This window comes from Octodon degus, unplaced genomic scaffold, assembly GCF_000260255.1.
Source record: "Octodon degus isolate 3935 unplaced genomic scaffold, OctDeg1.0 scaffold00048, whole genome shotgun sequence".
NCBI lineage: Eukaryota > Metazoa > Chordata > Mammalia > Rodentia > Octodontidae > Octodon > Octodon degus.
The window spans coordinates 8,683,941-8,702,006 of record NW_004524624.1 but is presented as its reverse complement, the minus strand read 5'-3'; the positions used below and the strand labels follow the sequence as shown (position 1 = coordinate 8,702,006).

The 18,066-nt window shown below is 40.8% G+C and overlaps 1 protein-coding gene and 2 pseudogenes across 1 annotated transcript in view; 2 read left to right on the top strand and 1 right to left on the bottom strand.

The window, feature by feature from the left end:
* Window positions 1-1,754: 1,754 nt before the first annotated feature.
* Window positions 1,755-3,664, top strand: LOC101566819 (annotated as a pseudogene).
* A 1,425-nt stretch (window positions 3,665-5,089) lies between these two features.
* On the top strand, window positions 5,090-6,492 carry LOC105742367 (annotated as a pseudogene).
* Window positions 6,493-16,840: 10,348 nt separating this feature from the next.
* Tchh (trichohyalin) overlaps window positions 16,841-18,066 on the bottom strand; it is a 4,954-nt gene continuing 3,728 nt past the window's right edge. Inside the window, exon 3 of the mRNA XM_023716387.1 lies at window positions 16,841-18,066. This exon is cut by the window's right edge and continues 15 nt beyond it. Within this exon, the coding sequence (XP_023572155.1) occupies window positions 16,981-18,066 (1,086 nt within the window). The 3' untranslated portion in view covers window positions 16,841-16,980.

The window sequence follows — 18,066 nt, the reverse complement described above, 5'->3', positions numbered from 1 at the left end:
TAAAAAGATAGTGAAAGAAAATGAGACAAGAACAAAAATTTAAGTTTTCTTGAAAGCATGTGGCAATATTCAATCATATGCCCCATCTTGCATAACTATATCTGATAATCTGAGCAACAGATTTGATGATAAAAATAGATAATATATCAATCATTGTTAATCAGCTATTCTTGTTTTGAAAATCTGTAATGTATATATTGTGATATGTTACCCTGCTTTTGTCTTTGTTTTTGTTTTTGCTTTTCTTGCTCTTGTTTTTACTTTTCAAAATAAAAGAAAATTATAAAAAAAGAAAGCTGAAGCTACAAGGTATATTGTTGTGGAACAACCACCTTGTTCTGAGTTTCCAGATAACTGAGACAAGCACAACGTAACTGAAGGGAGACTGTTGGAGGGGTCCACTCCGATAATTTACATCTATGTACAGTTTCTCAGCATCTTCTTAAAAAGGAAGAAGAAAATTTCTATGGAGAGTCACATTGGGGGCCGGGGGTATAGCTTGGTGGCACAGCTCCTGCCTGGCAAGCCCAAGATCCTGAGTTTGGCTCTTGGTACACAAGCAAAAAAATACAACTTCCCCTGAGAAAAACCCAAAAAACAAAACAAACAAAAAAAATGAGAGAGAGAGAGAGAGAGAGAGAGAGAGAGAGAGAGAGAGAAAGAGAACAATTTCAGGTCCTTCTCCCTGTCCAAGAAGCCAATATTTGTAATCCTAAAGTTACGTTATTGGAATCCCATCAAATTGATTTTAATCTACCGCTTACAATGCAACCCACAGCAAAAATAAAGACACTAAATTATATCTTCAATCATTGGAGAGTCAAGGGGCTCTAAGTCCAGCCATGAAGATGGTTTTTCTGGAACCAAAAGAGTGACCCAGGGCCTCACCCAGTTTTATTCAGTGGGGGAGTGGCTTGAGGATTGACTGAGAATAGTGAGAAAAAGACTACTATGAGCTGAGCTAGGTGGGTGGCCTAAATTTACCTCTGCAATATGCAGAGAGGATATGCAGAGAGAGTAATCTGCAGTATATAGTATCTAATGTTTTGGTAAGTCTGGTGCTTCAGCTTTGGTGTAGCCTTTCAAGCCCCAGGAAGTTATGGCCTCTGTCTCAAGGCTTGATCCCAGCTGGTGCCGTGGAGCATTAGCTCTAGCGTCCTGTCTCAACCTGGCTCACATTAAAGAGCAGCAGGTATAGGTTACAGGGAAACACGCACACCACCTTCAAAAACTATCACGAGCACCTCAGCTAGACCAATACACATTGCTTAAGGCCAATTGAAGGATAAACAGCAGTCCTAGCCAGCTCTGTACATAACAGTATGAGGAAATAGGGTCAGGCTCAGTCAAAATGGAGACAGTCGCTCTTCTTTCAAGGAGAACTGCTCAGGTGGTCCTCCAGAGAGAGAGAGAGAGAGAGAGAGAGAGAGAGAGAGAGAGAGAGACAGACAGACAGAGAATTAGGATTGGGATTGGGGTTGGGTTTGGGGTTGGCATATAAAGGCCATCATCTTTTTTTTTTTTTTTTTTTTTTTTTTAAAGGACATCATCTTAATTCTGATTAGTTAGCATCCCCTGAGTACCAACTATTTCTCAATAACTATACCAGCTCCTGTGGTATTGAGAGTTGAATAAATTATGTATCTCTGTCCTGGAGCTCACAGGCCAGTTTTAAGAAGAAAACTGCATATGTTCAGGCTCAACTGGAAAGAAAGACTTAGGGGAGACATAAATAACTGCACTGAAAGATGTGAATGGTTTCTGTGGGTGTGGAAGAAAATGGAACTAATGTCCATCGAGCACTCATGACATATCAGGTGCTTTACACGGACCACCTTGGGCGCTTGTAGGTACTTATTATTCTCTGTTAACAGATAAGAAAGTTAAACCTCTTAGTTGTTGAGCAATTCACCTATAGATGTTTACCTAGTAAATTGTAGAGCCAGGATTCAGAACTGAAATGTGTAAGGAACATAAGGCTTTAGCCCATCTCTTTCCATTAACTTGAGTTCCTTATTCTACATAGTGCCAAAGAATACAGTTAAACTTTAATGGTTAAAATTTTCTAGAAAGAAGAATCTCATAAAGAACTTTTTGACAAGTAGTATTGTCTGACAATATATGCTGTTCATGAAGCAATGACATCTCTGTCATAAGAACTGTCCACGTGGAGGCTGAATCACTATTCATTAGCTGGGTTGCAGGAGGAGTTGTGCCTTGGGAAGAGATAAAGGCATCTAGTGAAAAGCACAGGCCTCTCCCAACTGTAAACACCTCTAGTTTTATGTTATAGTCCCTATTTAGAAAGTCAGATGTAGGTCTTGTTCTATCTCTAACAAAGTAAGAGCTGACTCTAGAGCCCATTTACAGGCATTCAATACTTTTTCAGTGTTTACTTAAGATCATTTAATTAATACTCATGTGGTGGGTGGGTAGTGACTCACAGAAAAGATGGAAGAAGATTGTTGTCTATCTTGTGTCTTATTTAGACTGTGTTTAAACTGTGGAAGAATAAGCGACACACAAAAAAGAATAAGCCACAAACAACTCTAGCAATACCAAGGAGAAAGCCCTGATTCTTCTTTATTTTCCTTCTAACAGAACTTTGGAATAATCTTGCAATGGTGTTACCACCTCCCTAATATTATATGGGTATAATGCAGAAATGGGGGGGGGGGAAGAGAGAGAAGAAAAAGAGAAAGAGCACAACAAAAAGGTGTTGATTATGATAGAATTATCTTTAAGAGATTATTCTCAAAGATCATAACTGAAGTCTTGTATTGAGGCTTCTGATAAAGCCCATACAGAAGCTACTTTGTAAAAGAATGGCCATAAACCAATTTTTAATGATGAAAATACTGGAAAATTTAGCAACAAAAGAGATACCTCCAAGCAGAGTGGAAGTTACTCCGTGAGACAGTAGTGACATTGCGGTCAACAAATTCGATGCCTTGAAAGATGATGACAGTGGAGACCACGATCAGAATGAAGAAAACAGCACACAGGAAGATGATGAGAAGGAAAAAGCAGAACAAGACAAGAGTCAGACCAGCAGCAAGAGGAAGGCTGTGGTCCCTGGACTGGTAGAACATCCCTTGCACTACAACTACACTTCTGGTACTCCAAGAGAACCCCAGGCTGTCCTACTAGCTCACAGAGCTACAAACTGAATATCAAGCAGATCAGCACCTTTGCCTCTGTGGGGCAGTTCTGGAGGCTTTATAGCCACATGGTACCTCCTGGGGACCTGACAGGACACAGTGACTTCCATCTCTTCAAAGAAGGAATTAAACCCATGTGGGAAGATGATGCAAATAAAAATGGTGGCAAGTGGGCCATTTGGCTGCAGGACAGCTTGGCCTCCTGGTGCTGGGAGAATCTCATCCTGGCCTTGCTGGGGGAACAGTTCATGGTTGGAGAGGAGATCTGTGGGGGCTGTGGTCTCTGTTCACTTCTAGGAGGATATTATTTCCATATGAAGTAAGACTGCCAGTGACCAAGCAACCACAGCCGGAATCCAGACCACACTTGGGCATGTGCTTAACCTACTTCCCAACACATTATGGAATACAAAACTCACAGACAGCATCAAAATGCCAGGCAGGCTGGGCCCCCAAAGCTCCTTTTTCCAAACCTCTGGAAGCCATGGTTGAATGTGCCATGACCCTCTCCCTCTCTGGAAGGCCCCATCATTGAGGCTGGCATCATCAGAGTCCCTTGTTCTGTTGGTGTGCCACCGGGAAGACCCTTCTGTGCTGGTGGAATGGAAGAGCATGTTATGCTTTGAGTACAGGCTGACTCGCAGCAGCTATGACCACAGCTGAGATCACAAATAAATGGTGCTAAACTAAAAAAACAAAACAAAACAAACAAGCAAAGAGATGGCTCCAGCTTATATTTTCATGATTTAAAAAATTATCATAAAAATCAGAAGTTTGTTCAAAGTCAGTGTATATTCTTAATGCTTCTCCTTAGGTTCTCTGAAATAAAGTATCAATGTATAGAAAGAAAATAACACTAGAATTATGAAGAGAGGTGGAGGAGATTCGTTCATATCTGAGAAGTTTCACTGGGTTGCTCAGTATGGACCCAACTGGAGGAAGGCACAACTCGGCCTGTGTTGAGGGCATGAGTTGAAGCAAACTTGTCTGCCAGATGTGGGGAGCAGCGGAGCTGCAGCTGAGTTAGAGATCAGTGAACTCCTTGGTGGCAGAGCAAGGCCAGCCCAGCAGGCACCTGGCCTTGGTGTTCCTGTTAACTACAGCACACAGAGCCCTGAGAATGTTTCACTTTGAATGTTCTCAGCAAAACACGGAGATCGTGTACTTTTGACTCTATACATAATTCCATCCTCTTTACTGTGTGTAAATAAAGGGCAGACTGTGCTGGGTTGTCGCATGGCAAGGGGGCATCACAGGACCAGCAGTTCATGCCAGGGAAGGTGTAAGTTAACAAGTAACATAGCAGCAGCAAACAAGGCTGCCTTTCCCTTGTCTGCCATCCAGGGAGAACCCTTTTGGGTGATGCCAGCCACTCCTAGGGTGGGGCTCCTGTCTTCAATAAATCCATTCAGCCACATCAGAATTATGCTGATTTCAATCAGTGGACCAATTTGGTAATACACACCTTTAAACCTATCATCACATACCCTAGATCCAACAAGTTCTGAAAAATCTCTACCCAGGAGTGGTGAGGCTTTAGAAGGACATCTAAATACATGCCATAACAAGGGATGAGAGTCCCTAGTGTTGATTGCTATTTCTTTTAAAGTTATTAGGCTGGGGAGATAGCTTGGTGGTCTAAGCACCTGCCTGGCAAGCACAAGGATCTGGGTTCAATCCCTAATACTGCAAGCTGTGCTGGCCCAAGAACCCTGGATGAGCCATGTGGAAAATGGGCATCGTGGTGCATGCCTGTAATCCCAGTGCTGGGGAGGCTGAGACAGGAGGATCACTATGAGTCTGAGCTAAATAAATAAATAAAAGATAAAAAAACAAAATTTAAAGTTCTTGCTCCTCGCTTTTTTGCAATGGGTTTGCCACAAGAGCACAGGTGTAGTGAAAACCACCACTAAATCAAAACCATTCCAATGGGAAAGGAAAAGACTCACATTAATATCATCATCATTGGACATGTGGACTCCAGCAAATCTACCACCACCAGCCATCTGATTTACAAATGCGGTGGCATCGACAAATGAACCATTGAAAAATTTGAGAAGAAGGCTGCTGAGATGGGGAAGGGTTCCTTCAAGTATGCCTGGGTCTTGGACAAGCTGAAAGTTGAGCATGAGCGTGGTATCACTGTTGACATCTCCCTGTGGAAATTTGAGACCAGCAAATATTATGTGACCATCACTGATGCCCCTGGGCATAGAGACTTCATCAAAAACATGATTACAGGCACATCCCAAGCTGACTGTGCTGTCCTGATTGTTGCTGCTGGTGTTGGTGAATTTGAAGCTGGTATCTCCAAGAATGGGCAGACCCGTGAGCATGCCTTTCTGGCTTACACACTGGCTGTGAAACAACTAATTGTTAGTGTTAACAAAATGTATTCCACGGAGCCACCCTGCAGCCAGAAGAGATATGAGGAAATTGTTAAGGAAGTTAGCACCTACATTAAGAAAACTGGCTACAACCCTGACATCGTAGTTTTGTGCCAACTTCTGGTTGGAATGGTGACAACATGCTGGAGCCAAGTACTAATATGTCTTGGTTCAAAGGATGGAAGGTCACTTGTAAAGATGGCAATGCCAGTGGAACCACACTTTTTGGAGCTTTGGATTGTATCCTTCCACCCACTCGCCCAACTGAAAAACCTTTGTGGCTGCCTTTCCAGGATGTCTATAAAATCAGTGTTATTGACACTGTCCCTGTGGGCTGAGTGGAGACTGGTGTTCTCAAACCCTGCATGGTGGTCACCTTTGCTCCAGTCTATGTCACAACTGAAGTCAAGTCTGTTGAAATGCACCATGAAGCTTTGAGTGAAGCTCTTCCTGGGGACAATGTGGGCTTCAACATCAAGAATGTGTCTGTCAAAGATGTCCGGTATGGAAATGTTGCCGGTGACAGCAAAAATGACCCATCAATGGAAGCACTGCTTTACTGCTTCACTGGTTTCACTGTTCAGGTGATTATCCTGAACCGTCTGGGCCAGATCAGTTCTGGCTATGCCTCTGTCCTGGATTGTCACACAGCTCACATTGCTTACAGGTTTGCCAAGCTGAAGGAAAAGATTGATTGCCAGTCTGGTAAGAAGCTGGAAGATGGGCTCAAGTTTTTGAAATCTGGTGATGCTGCCATTGTTGACATGGTTCCAGGCAAACCCATGTGTGTTGAGAGCTTCTCTGACTGCCAACCTCTGGGTCATTTTGCTTCTTGCAATATAAGACAGACAGTTGCTGTGGGTGTCATCAAATCTGTGGACAAGAAGGCTGCTGAAGCTGGCAAAGTTACCAAGTCTGCCCAGAAAGCTCAGAAGGCTAAATGAATATTGTCTCTAACAACTGCCACCCCAGTCTTAATTAGTGGCGGAAGACTGACTGATCTCAGAACTGTTTCTCCCAATTGACCATTTAATTTTAATAGTGAAAGACTTGTTAATGATAACAATGCATCATAAAACCTTCAGAGGGAAAAGAATATTTTGTGGACCATTTTTTTTGTGTGTGTGTGGTAGTTTTTAAGTCATTAATTTTTAAAATCAATACTTTTTTTAAAAAATTATTTATTTATTCATTGTGTGTGTGTGTGTGTGTGGCCAGCTCAGCCCACCTGGGGGCGGGGCTGGCTGGCATGTGGTGCTGGCGGATTGAACAGCGGTCCCTGTGCTTTGCCAAGCTTGTTCCAAGTAGGTGCTTTAGACCACTGAGCCATCTCTCCAGCCCCAAAATCAATACTTTTTAATGGAAACAACTTGACCAAAAATCTGTCACAGAATTTTGAGATCCATTAAAACGAAGTTTAATGAGGAAAAAAAAAACAAAGTTGTGGCTCCTCTATGTTATTCAGGATAAGAATCTCCAGTAGGTTTACAAGACCTGAGCCCACATTACTTGAGAAATAAAATAATTGTTTTTAGGTAGGTGTCCCTTTATTTTTTTAAATTTTTTTCCCATAAATAATAAATTAGGTATCTTGGTAAAAAAAAAAAATGAATAGAGGGATTTGTTCTAATGGTGTTTGTAAATAGGATATCACATCCGCATCTTGTACAGCAATTAACCACTAGGAAGAATGTATGCAATGTGTGAATTATTGAAACTGGCAAGCGCAAGGTCCTGAGTTCAGTCCACAACACCACCAAAAAAAAAAAAAAAAAAAAAAGCGAGACCTGTGTGACTAAAATTAACCTTTTGTTATCTATTGAGGTGAGCTAAATCTCTTCAGAAATTACTGATGAAACAAAATACCTGACATCCAAAGTTATGGAAGGAAAGGTTTATTTAGTTCACAATTTGTAGAGGTTTCAGTCCCTAATTGGCTGACTCCAAGGCAGGTGGCACAAAGCAGAGAGGATCGTACATAATGGTGGAAGATACCAAAAGCAACAATAGAGGAGGAGCAAGCCTTTTTTCCTCCCTTGTATTATATGCTCTACCTAAGATGGGTAAAGCACTCACATCTTCAATCCAAGCACTTGACCATCAGCTAATCACAAACTGTAGATTTAGCCACTTCCCCTGAAAAGCTCACATCCCTATGACCACAGAAGGCTTTGGGGGACATCCAGAGACAAGCTGTAACACTTTAGAACCATATATAGAGCCTCTCAGTTCCTCTGTCAGTTTCAGCCACCAGAAAGGGTCATGGATCTAGGTCTCTTGTGAATGTGAATTAATACATGTAAAAACATTCAGCAGAAATGTTTGGTTTATAGTACTTCCTGCTGAATTAACTTTGAAAAGGTTGCTTTTATTCCTGTTACATCATCAAGCCAACACAATGTCTGAAACACAGTACTCAAAAAATGTTTTTTATGAGGGCCAGCCAGATAGCTCAGCAGAATAAAATGCCTGCTTAGGCAGAGGGCAGTGGCTGGGGTTCAATCTTTAGTGTTTGGTGCTGGCCCTGCTCCCAAGGCATGCTAAGACAGTGATTGAGATTGGGCATCTGTAATCCCAGCACTTGGGATGCTGTAAACAGGAGAATCACTATGAGTCTGATCTAGCAGTGAGACCCTGAACACCCTGTAGACCGTGCCCTAAAATACAGAAAAAACCGCATTCCTTTCAATGAACTAATTAGCAATTAGTAGTATAAGCATCTTAGCTGTCTTATGTGTATATGTAGGGCAGCTATATGTAGCGCTTTTTTTGTGTGGCTGGATCAGTGTATCTTGGGGTGGTGGGACTGGCATGGCATGTGGTACAAGGAACTGAACCTCAGTCTATGCACTTGCCTAAGCTTGCCTAAGCAGGTGCTTTAGACTACTGAGCTATCCTGCTGGCCCATTTTCTCCTTTTCCTCATTCTATTTTTCTTTCCTTTCGAGCAGTTTCTTTCCCTTTCACAATATGTATTGGGCCTTATTTATTCTTTCAGTGTCTTACACTAGGGAGACAATACAATATTTGAACATCTGAGTCTGATTTATTTCACTTTTGAGTATGGTCTCTAGTTGCATTCATTTACCTATAAAAGCTCAAGTTTATTCTTCTTTAAAGCTGAGTAGTATATCATCATATAAAATTATCACATCTTTTAAATCTATTCTTAGAGTTGATAGGCATTTGGGTTGTTTTCAAGATTTAGCTATTAAAACTTGTGCTGCTATAAACATAGATGTATATGATCATGATATGGTGTTTTTAACACACCCTGAAGGGGAATAGCTGGTTTGAATGGGGTCACTGATGCTATTTTTTTGAGGATTCTCCCCCCTGATTTCCACAGTGGTTGTACTACTCTATATTCCCATAGACTATGGAGAAGTGTTTCTTTCTTTTCTTTCTTTCTTTTCCTTTTTTTTTTTTTTTTGCGGAACCAGGGATTGAACTCAGATCCTTGCATTTGCCAGTCAAGTGCTTATTCTACTGAGCCATCTCCCCGTCCCCCCTGGAGAAGTGTTTCTTTTCCCCAACAACCTCACTAGCATTTGTTATTGGTTGATTTCTTAATAGTAACCATTCTTTCTGGGGGTATGGTAGAATGTCAATGTTCTTTTAATTTGTATTTCTTGAATGACCAGTGATATCAAACATTTTTCAACTATTTATTTGCCATTTGTATTTCTTCATCTAAAAAGTTTATATTCATCTCAGATGCCCATTATTGGATTGAGTTTTTGAACTGGGGATGCATGTAGCTGATTTTTTTTTATTATTATTTCTTTATGTGTTCTAGATATAAGTCCTTTGTTTGAGGAACATTTGGCTAAAATTTTTTCTCACTCTGTGGTAAACCAAGGTTTTGGAAACTAGAGAAGGGAAAAAGAACAAATGAAGGAGTATTTAGTATTTGATCAATTATCTAAACTTAGTCTCTGGATTTAGGAAATAGGATTAGAAAAGAAAAAGAAAAAAGAAAAAATTGAGAAAAAAAAAAGAAACAAGGAAAGGGAAGAACAAAAGTAAAATAAAATAAAGTAAAATGAAATTATATTTTAAAAAAGAAAGGGCATGTCCTCTCCTACCTGTTTCAGTATGTCTCCCACCATATTCTGTATGTCTTTGTTGGTTTGCCTAATTTACCCCTTGTCAGCTTGTATTTTGGACTTTTCCATTTTATTAGTCTCATTTGTCCATCATGTGTGTTCTAGTCTGGGTCCTACTGTGTGGGTGGCATTAACCCATTGACCTGGTACCACAGTGCAGCAGGATGGGCCAGGCAGCTGAATTTTGTAGGAGTCCAGGGTGCTTAGCTCACTGCTGCTGGTCCTGCAGTGCAAGGGGATGGGCCAGACACCTGGGTTCCTCTGATGGAGCCCAGGTTTTTGTTTTCCATGTCAATCCTCTCCAACCCATTCTCCACACCATAGTTAGAGTGATTAAGTGATAAGGCTTAAGGTGACGATGATATCTTACTGCCCCAAGATAATATGGCTTACAAATCACTCACTTCACAGATCTCTGTTACCTCATTTCTTGTCACTTATCTCTCAGGAGTCTAGGATCTAGCCAAATCTAATTTCAAAAAAAATTTTTTTGGAACCTCAGTGATTTTTCTTCTCTCCCATCTTTATAAATTTCACTTTACCTAGAAAGCTCTTTCTTATTTTATTTTATTTTTTAAAAATGTATTTGGTACAGGGTCTATAGGATATACAGGGCCTCACTACATAGATCGGACTAGTGATCCTCCTGTTTTCAGGCTCCCAAGCACTGAGATTATAGGCTTGCCCCACCACTCCCAGTCTCAGTTGCTGGGCCCCTGTCTGACTGGGGTCAGGGCCAGCAATCAAACCCAGGCTGCTGCGCTCTGCCTAAGCAGGAGCTTTAGTCTGCTGAACTATCTGGCTGGTTGGAAAGCTCTTTCTTTCTTTCTTTCTTTCTTTCTTTCTTTCTTTCTTTCTTTCTTTCTTAATATCATTTTATTTATTTATTTATTTATTTATTTATTTATTTATTTAGTGTGTGTGTGGCCAGCTCAGCCCACCAGGGGGCGGGGGCTGGCTGGCATGTGGTGCTGGGGGATTGAACCGCGGTCCCTTTGTTTTTGCTAAGCTTGTTCTAAGTAGGTGCTTTACACCACTGAGCCATCTCACCAGCCCCTGGAAAGCTCTTTCTTATTCTTCTCACTAAGGTAACTTTATGCCTATCTTCAGATTTTAATTGAAATATAATTTCCCTGGGGAAATGAGTCTGCTAGACAGTTATATTTTGCTGTTCTTATGAGCTCTATGCTTCTCTGAGCATCACACTTGTAGCAAGATGGTGTGAAACTTGTCTTCCTTTCCCACTTCTACCCACTCTTTTCCATATGTGGTCAGAGATGACATCTGGAGATTGGCTTGGCCATAGGCCACATATAAGCCTAATATGAATATATTTTATAAGATGCTGTAAAGGGAAAAGAGATGCTCATGTAGTCTTAGTGTAAGTCCAATCTCACTATTTAATAACATATTGGGGTCAAATTAATGCTACAAGGAGGAGTAAAATTGACTCATATTCATATAGGGGAATGAAACTCCCAACCTGAAAGATACCTAGGCCGAGTTCATGTTCTTTAAAACCAAAGAATGAATTTTAGGAACAATGGAGAATAATAGCGTGATATATTTGTGGGGGGGGGGGAAGAAAGCTTCTGTTCAAGAGAAGGACAGAAGAGGAACCTTCCCCTGAATCTGTCTTTTCCAGGGATTTTTATAGAGCAAAACCATGTAGTGAGGTGGGTGTAAGGTGGAGGACATGGACACTCACTATGTGGGCATAAGGTGGGACAAAACTATGGTCAACCAATAAGATTACAAGCACCATTGCTCAGGTAAAAGTGATTAAATCCAGGACCAAATGGACAAGTGAGTCATGTAGCAAGCAGGCATGAATACAGAACAGGGGCTTTTCTTGTAGGGTCTGGGTTAGTGACTCTTCCTGGCTTCCTCAAGGTGAGAGACCTATTTAGAATATAAATTCCTGATGTTTACCTTTAGGGAGGTATGCATTTGTTTGATGTTTTGTCCTGAGGTCTGGCCCACAGCAAAAGTTCCATCTCTCCAAAAGTTGCAAAGTCCTCTTGCCTTTCTATTGTTTACTTGAGGGCCTATCTCTGTCTGATTGCCTATAATATTTCTATTCAACTCAGCTTCTTACAACAATTTGTGCCAGATAAGAAAGTTTGCAAAAGGAAAATTCTTCTAATGGTTACAATGAAGCCTCTTTATTTCATGCTAAGATATCTGGCCCAAAGGGTCTTGTGAATTACATATATAATGTAGGAATTTAGTACATTCTTATTTTGTTTGAATTCAAATCTGTATGAGAAAAGCAGCCACTATCTGGAACTGAATTATAATATCTTCTTAGGCCACTCACCCTTTCTCAATGGTACATGGGACAAGAATTCACTCTTGTCTTTATCTACACCCTGAATTCTTAACACACTAAGTGGCACTGACAGAGGCCAAGCACAGAGCTCACTCCCAATTCCCAGATAGAATCAGAATAAACTGAATGAAAAGAAATCATGAGTATTCACTAATGCCTTAATGCTGCTTGCAGTTAAGGATTTTTCAAGATACAAGAAAATATATAGGGCTTCTATATTCAGATGAAGTACTATGCAGGAAGGTAACATAAAACCTACATTAATTCACTCATCTTACGTGGCTCTATTAAATATTAAGTTATGCACCTAATTCTTACAATTCCTTAAGCCAGTGGCATAAAAAAGCCTTCATTATAACTAAGAACTTTTGAAATCCAGGCAAAATTTTTGAATACACGTTTTTCTAGTGAGAGTCCAGGTAGGAGGCTCTCAGTTCTAAGAGAACCCTAAGCCTAAGAGTCAAGAACATACATCAGGGCCAGGGAGATGGCTCAGTAGAATAAGTACTTCCTGGGAAGAGCAAGAGTCTGAGTTCAATCCCTGGTTCCGGAAAAAAAAAAAAAAAAAAAAAAAAAGAACACACATCAGGCCTAAATTAATCAGTACCCTGGGTTCCTCTGGATACAGTGACTGGCCTTGGGGTGGTTGTGGAGGACCACCTGAGCAACTCTCCTTGAAAGAAAAGCAACCGTCTCCATTTTGACTGAGCCTGACCCTATTTCCTCATAATGCTCTGTATAGAGCTGGCTAGGACTTCAGTTTATCCTTCAATTGGCCTTAAGCAATGTATATTGGTCTTGCTGAGGTGCTGGTGATAGTCTTTGAAGGTGGCGTGTGTGCGTGTTTCCCTGGTAACCTATACCTGCTGCTCCTTAATGTGAGCCGGGTTGAGACAGGATGGTAGAGCTAATGCTCTGTACTGCCAGCTGGGATCCAGCCTTGAGATACAGGCTCTGACTTCTTGGGGCTTGAAAGACTGACTACATCAAAGCTGAAGCACCAGACTTCCCAAAACACTAGATACTATCTCTGTGGCATAATAGTATAATGCAGATTACTTTCTCTGCATATCCTCTTTGCATATGGCAGAGGTAAATGTAGGCCACCCACCTAGCTCAGCTCACAGTAGTCACCTACTTCCCAAAATTCTCAGTCAATCCTCCTCAAGCCACTCCTCTACTGAATAAAACTGGGTGAGGCCTTGGGTTGCTCTCTTGGTTCCAAAAAGCCATCTTCGTGGCTGGACTTAGGGCCCTTTGGCTCCCCAATAATTATAAATATGTTTTAGTGTTTTTACTTTTGTCGTGGGTTGCATTGAAAGAGGTAGATTGGATTCAACTTGATGGGATTCTAATAACATAACTTTGGGATTACAAATATTGGCTTCTTGGACCGAGATGAGGACCTGGGAGTGTCTCCTACAAGAATCTGTGTATTTTCTTTTCTTTTTTTTTTTTAATGTATTTTCTCAGAAATTCATAGAGCTATGTTATTTATTGTGTATCATGGAAATAATATACAAATAAAGAATGTCCAAAATATAGTCTCAGTTTTCAAGGTATTTAAAATCAAATTGGGAAGATGAGATATGTATAAAGACAGGTAAAGCAGAATATTACAATTAGTTAATGAGTAGTAAATTAATATGCCTTAGAACCTTAGTGAAGAGAGATATTGTATGTCAAGGCAGTTAGGAAAGATTTTGGAAGGAGATGAAACTGAACTTGGGTGTCATAAGCTCAGCAGGAATTGCTCTGGTACATAGGAGGGAGACAGGCATTTTGAATAGAAAATACTACTTCCGATGTGTCTTGGAAGTAAGGACAATCGTGAGATACACTAAAGATAACAGACTAGCCTAATTTTAGCACATAGTTGAATGCAGAAATATTGTGGGAACCAAGGACTGGGAAGTATATCACCACAAGGTTGTGGAGGGATTTAATTTCTAAACTGAAGATCTTGGATTGTATCTTGCAGAAAAATTATATATATAAAGTGGTACCATTTTACATGATATATTAGTTGAAGCTGTCATAACGTATCACAGACTGAGTGGCCTAAAGAAAGGAAATTTGCATTCTTACTGTCCTGGAGGCTTGAAGTTCAAGATTAAGGTGTCAACAGGATGTTTCTTAGAACCATAAGGATCTGTTCCAAGCTTCTATCCTTGACTTAATTATATTCTAGGCAGCCATATTTTCCCTATGTGTTCAGATCATCTTGTTTCTGTGTTCATATTTCCTCATAATGTAAGAACAGCAGTCATATTGGATTAGGACTCAACCTAATAACTTCATTTTAGTCACCTGTTTAAGTAATATATCCCCAAATATGGTTATATTCTGAAGTAGTGAGGATTAGGACAGAGAGAGAGAGAGAGAGAGAGAGAGAGAGAGAGAGAGAGAGAGAGATACAGTTCAGTCCATAGCACATGGAGACCAGATTTAACACCTTGGCAGATTTAATCCTCTACCCTACTCCTCAACAGCAGCCAACACAGTGCTAATAGAGCTCTCAGTTTATGATAAATGGGCAACTTTCCAACAACGTCAAAGTCCTGCCCATGCATGTACATTATTTAGGTGGAGTGGGAAGATTGGTCTTCATATTGTCTTGCCAGCGTGGGAAGAGAACAGCTAGGGGGCATGAGTTGTCTGACATATTTCATAAAAATGTTATTAAAATTAATGAAGCTACTTTCTTCTTTGGAAGTAATATTTTCCTCATCTTGTAAAGTATAACAAATCTGAAGGCTTTAATTGTTTTTACTATAATTGTTATTGTTGAGCTGTAACTTAGCTGAAAAATGTATATTTTAGTGGTCTCTTGAAGCTGGTTATTTATAAGGAGGCTCCCAAATGAATGCCCTTTGATAGAATCCCTGGGAAAGCAATGAGGCTCTTACAGGGTTTCTGTGAAGATCCTTAAGAAAAAGTATGTATTTTAGGAGAAAAAGTTTTGCAGTTAGAAATCATTTAAAAAAGGCTAAATTCTAAGAGAGTCTCAAGGGATTCCTTGGTGCTACCTTTGGTGGGTACTAGGCTATGTTTCTGATAGAAAGTGTCAACTTACTGTATTGGAATGACATTCAGAAGATATAGATTTAGTTTTCTTGTTTATACCAATGACAAAAATGTTGAGTGTAAATTTAAGTCATTTTATTATCTATGATCTTCATGATTAGAGATGATATATCCTGACAGGGTCTTCCTGGACTTACCCCTAGTTACACAAATGGTGAATACTAAATCTAGACTTCAGCAGGTAACACAGGGATTTTTAGATAATAAGATAATTTAACACTTTGACCTGATTAGTAATTAGCCTCTTCTGATTCAGTTGCCTCATGGATTATGTTGCTTAAATCAGTAGGTCATCTGTAATCTCTACAGTGCGTATCTGAAGGTTTGGGCCATTTTTACCATAGGGTATTGACTTGACAATAGAGACAAAAAAGTTGTTGCATTCACAGAAGGAAATATTAAACACAGGGAGCACCAGTATTTGTTATGACAAGTGAGTCACTGCAAGAGAGGGAAGGCAAAGTTGGTGGGACCAATAACAAAAAACCTTGGAATGAAAATTTGGAATGAAGGGATAGAAACAATGTGGAGGGCCGGGGAGATGGCTTAGTGGAATAAGTGCTTCCCTGGCAAGCACAAGGGCCTGAGTTCAATCCCCAGTTCCACCAAAAAAAAAAAAAAAAAAAAAAAAAAAAAAAAAAAAAAAAGAAAAGAAAGAAAAAAAAGAAACAATATGGGGTCCACTTTAACTGGGAAAAATGGATGGGAAAAGTAGAGTTCTCTCTTTTTCATATTTGGAGATAAATGATGGCAATAAAATACTAGTGACTGGGAATTTATTTCAGGTTCCAGATTATTAAATCTTGAGTTATGATTAAAACAGTTAAAACAGACAAAAATCATAATTTGCCAAACATTTATTAATTTTTCACACAATCCAATTATTTCAGCAAGAAGTTCTCCAAAGCAGTAACAGGTTTCAAAGGAACTGGGATGATAAGTCTTATCAAGGACCTCTACAAACTTGCCCCTCTGTCACACACATACACACACTTTCCCTCTTTCTTTTCCTCAAATATACCTTCTGGGGTAAACTATTGGCCCTATAACAAGACAGATGTTTATAGGATGCTGATTAGATTCCCTCTAAAGTAAAACTAATAAAATGGTAATATCCTTAAACCCATCAAAACTTGGAGGACTAGAACCGAGCACTACAAACTACAGTAGACACTTAAAAATTTGAGCTGAGGTTGAGAAATACTTTGCTTTTGCTTCACAAGATCTTAAGTGTTTATGTGCAGTTCAATGTTAAAAAAATCACAAATTCTAAATCTTTAAGCTGAACATTATTCTTAGCAAATATTTATTCCAGTTAAGGGCTGATTTCACAGAGAATTTTTCTGCACAAGTCACTCCTCCTGCATTATTCAAGGATTGTAAAAATTCACTCACCTAGTAGAATCTGTGATAATCATCACACACACATACACACAAATACCCTCTCAAAAGCATTTTGGTGGTAAAGATTAATGAAATTTAGGCCCAAGAAAAAAATAATTTAAACTTTAAAATCATGTAAAATCTCCATAAGATGATCAACCATTAAAAGAACTGATTTGTGTTGAGCCTCAAATTTTTGTATTATTCTTGCTATTTTTGAAGGCAAAACATCAAAGTGTTCCTCTAACCTCCATAAACAAATGGCATTTATGTAATTAAAATGCACACCAAATCTTCACCAGAGAACAAAGACATCTTGTAGTAAAGAACTACCAAGGAAGAATAAAAGGCAGGAGTACAAAGTAATGAAATAACTGTAGCTTAAGATTTTGGAAGAAAAGGCATTTTATCATTAGAGAGTTTTCCCATAACCAGAAACACATGAGTTATCATTTGGTACCCTGTGCTTCTCATTTTCTTTTGCTTGAAGCTTTGGCTTCTGTTAGTGTGTTGTAGCATCTCTTAAGGGCGGAACTGAGATCGCTGCTCTTGGATGTACTCATAGAGGGGGCTGGAGCGCACTACCGGAACGTGGGCGAACTGACGTTTGCCAAGCTGCAAATCACTCTTTTCTTCTGTCCTCTCCTGGACTTTGCTATGCCTCTGTTCCTCCTCTTGGCGTCTGACCTGCTCTTCTTGGAACTTCTTTTCTCGCTCCAGGCGACTTCTCTGTTCCGCTTGCCTAAGTTCTTGCTCCAGACTACTCTTCTCCCTGACAAAAGGCTCCTCAGCCTGGTAGCGACTCTGTCGTTCCTGGCTAGACACTTGTTCTTTCTCCCTTTCCTGACGGATCTGCTCCTCCTCACGGAATCTTCTGTCATGCTCTTCTCTGCGCAGCTGTTCCTCCTTCCTTTCCTGGCGGAGTTGTTCCTCACGGAATCTTCGGTCGCGCTCCTGGCGGCTCAGCTGCTCTTCCTCCCTTTCCTGACCGAGCTGCTCTTCCTTACGGAATATTCTGTCTTGCTCCTGGCGGCGAAGCTGCTCTTCTCTTTCCTGACGGATCTGCTCCTGTTCACGGAATCTTCTGCCACGCTCCTCTCTGAGCAGCTGTTCCTCTTTCCTTTCCTGGCGGAGCTGTTCCTCACGGAATCTTCGGTCGCGCTCCTGGCGAAGCTGTTGCTCTCGTTCTCGGCGGCGCAGTTGCTGCTCCTCAAGGCGCAGCTGCTCTTCCTCCCTGTACCGACGGAACTCTCGTCCCTCACGGAATTTCCTGTCACTCTCCTGGCCGCGCAGTTGCTCTTCTTCCCTTTCCTGCCAGAGATCCTGTTCCTCACGGAATTTACTGTCGCGCTCCTGGCGGTGCAACTGCTCTTCCTCGCGGAATTGTCTGTCAAGTTCCTGGCTTAGCCGTTGCTCTTCCTCACGGAATCTTCGGTCGCGCACCTGGCGGCGCAGCTGCTCTTCCTCCCTTTCCTGACGCAGCGGTTCCTCTTCTCGGAATTTTCTGTCACGCACCTGGCGGCGCAGCTGCTCTTCTTCTCTTTCCTGACGCAGCAGTTCCTCCTCACGGAATTTTCTGTCGCGCACCTGGCGGCGCAGCTGCTCTTC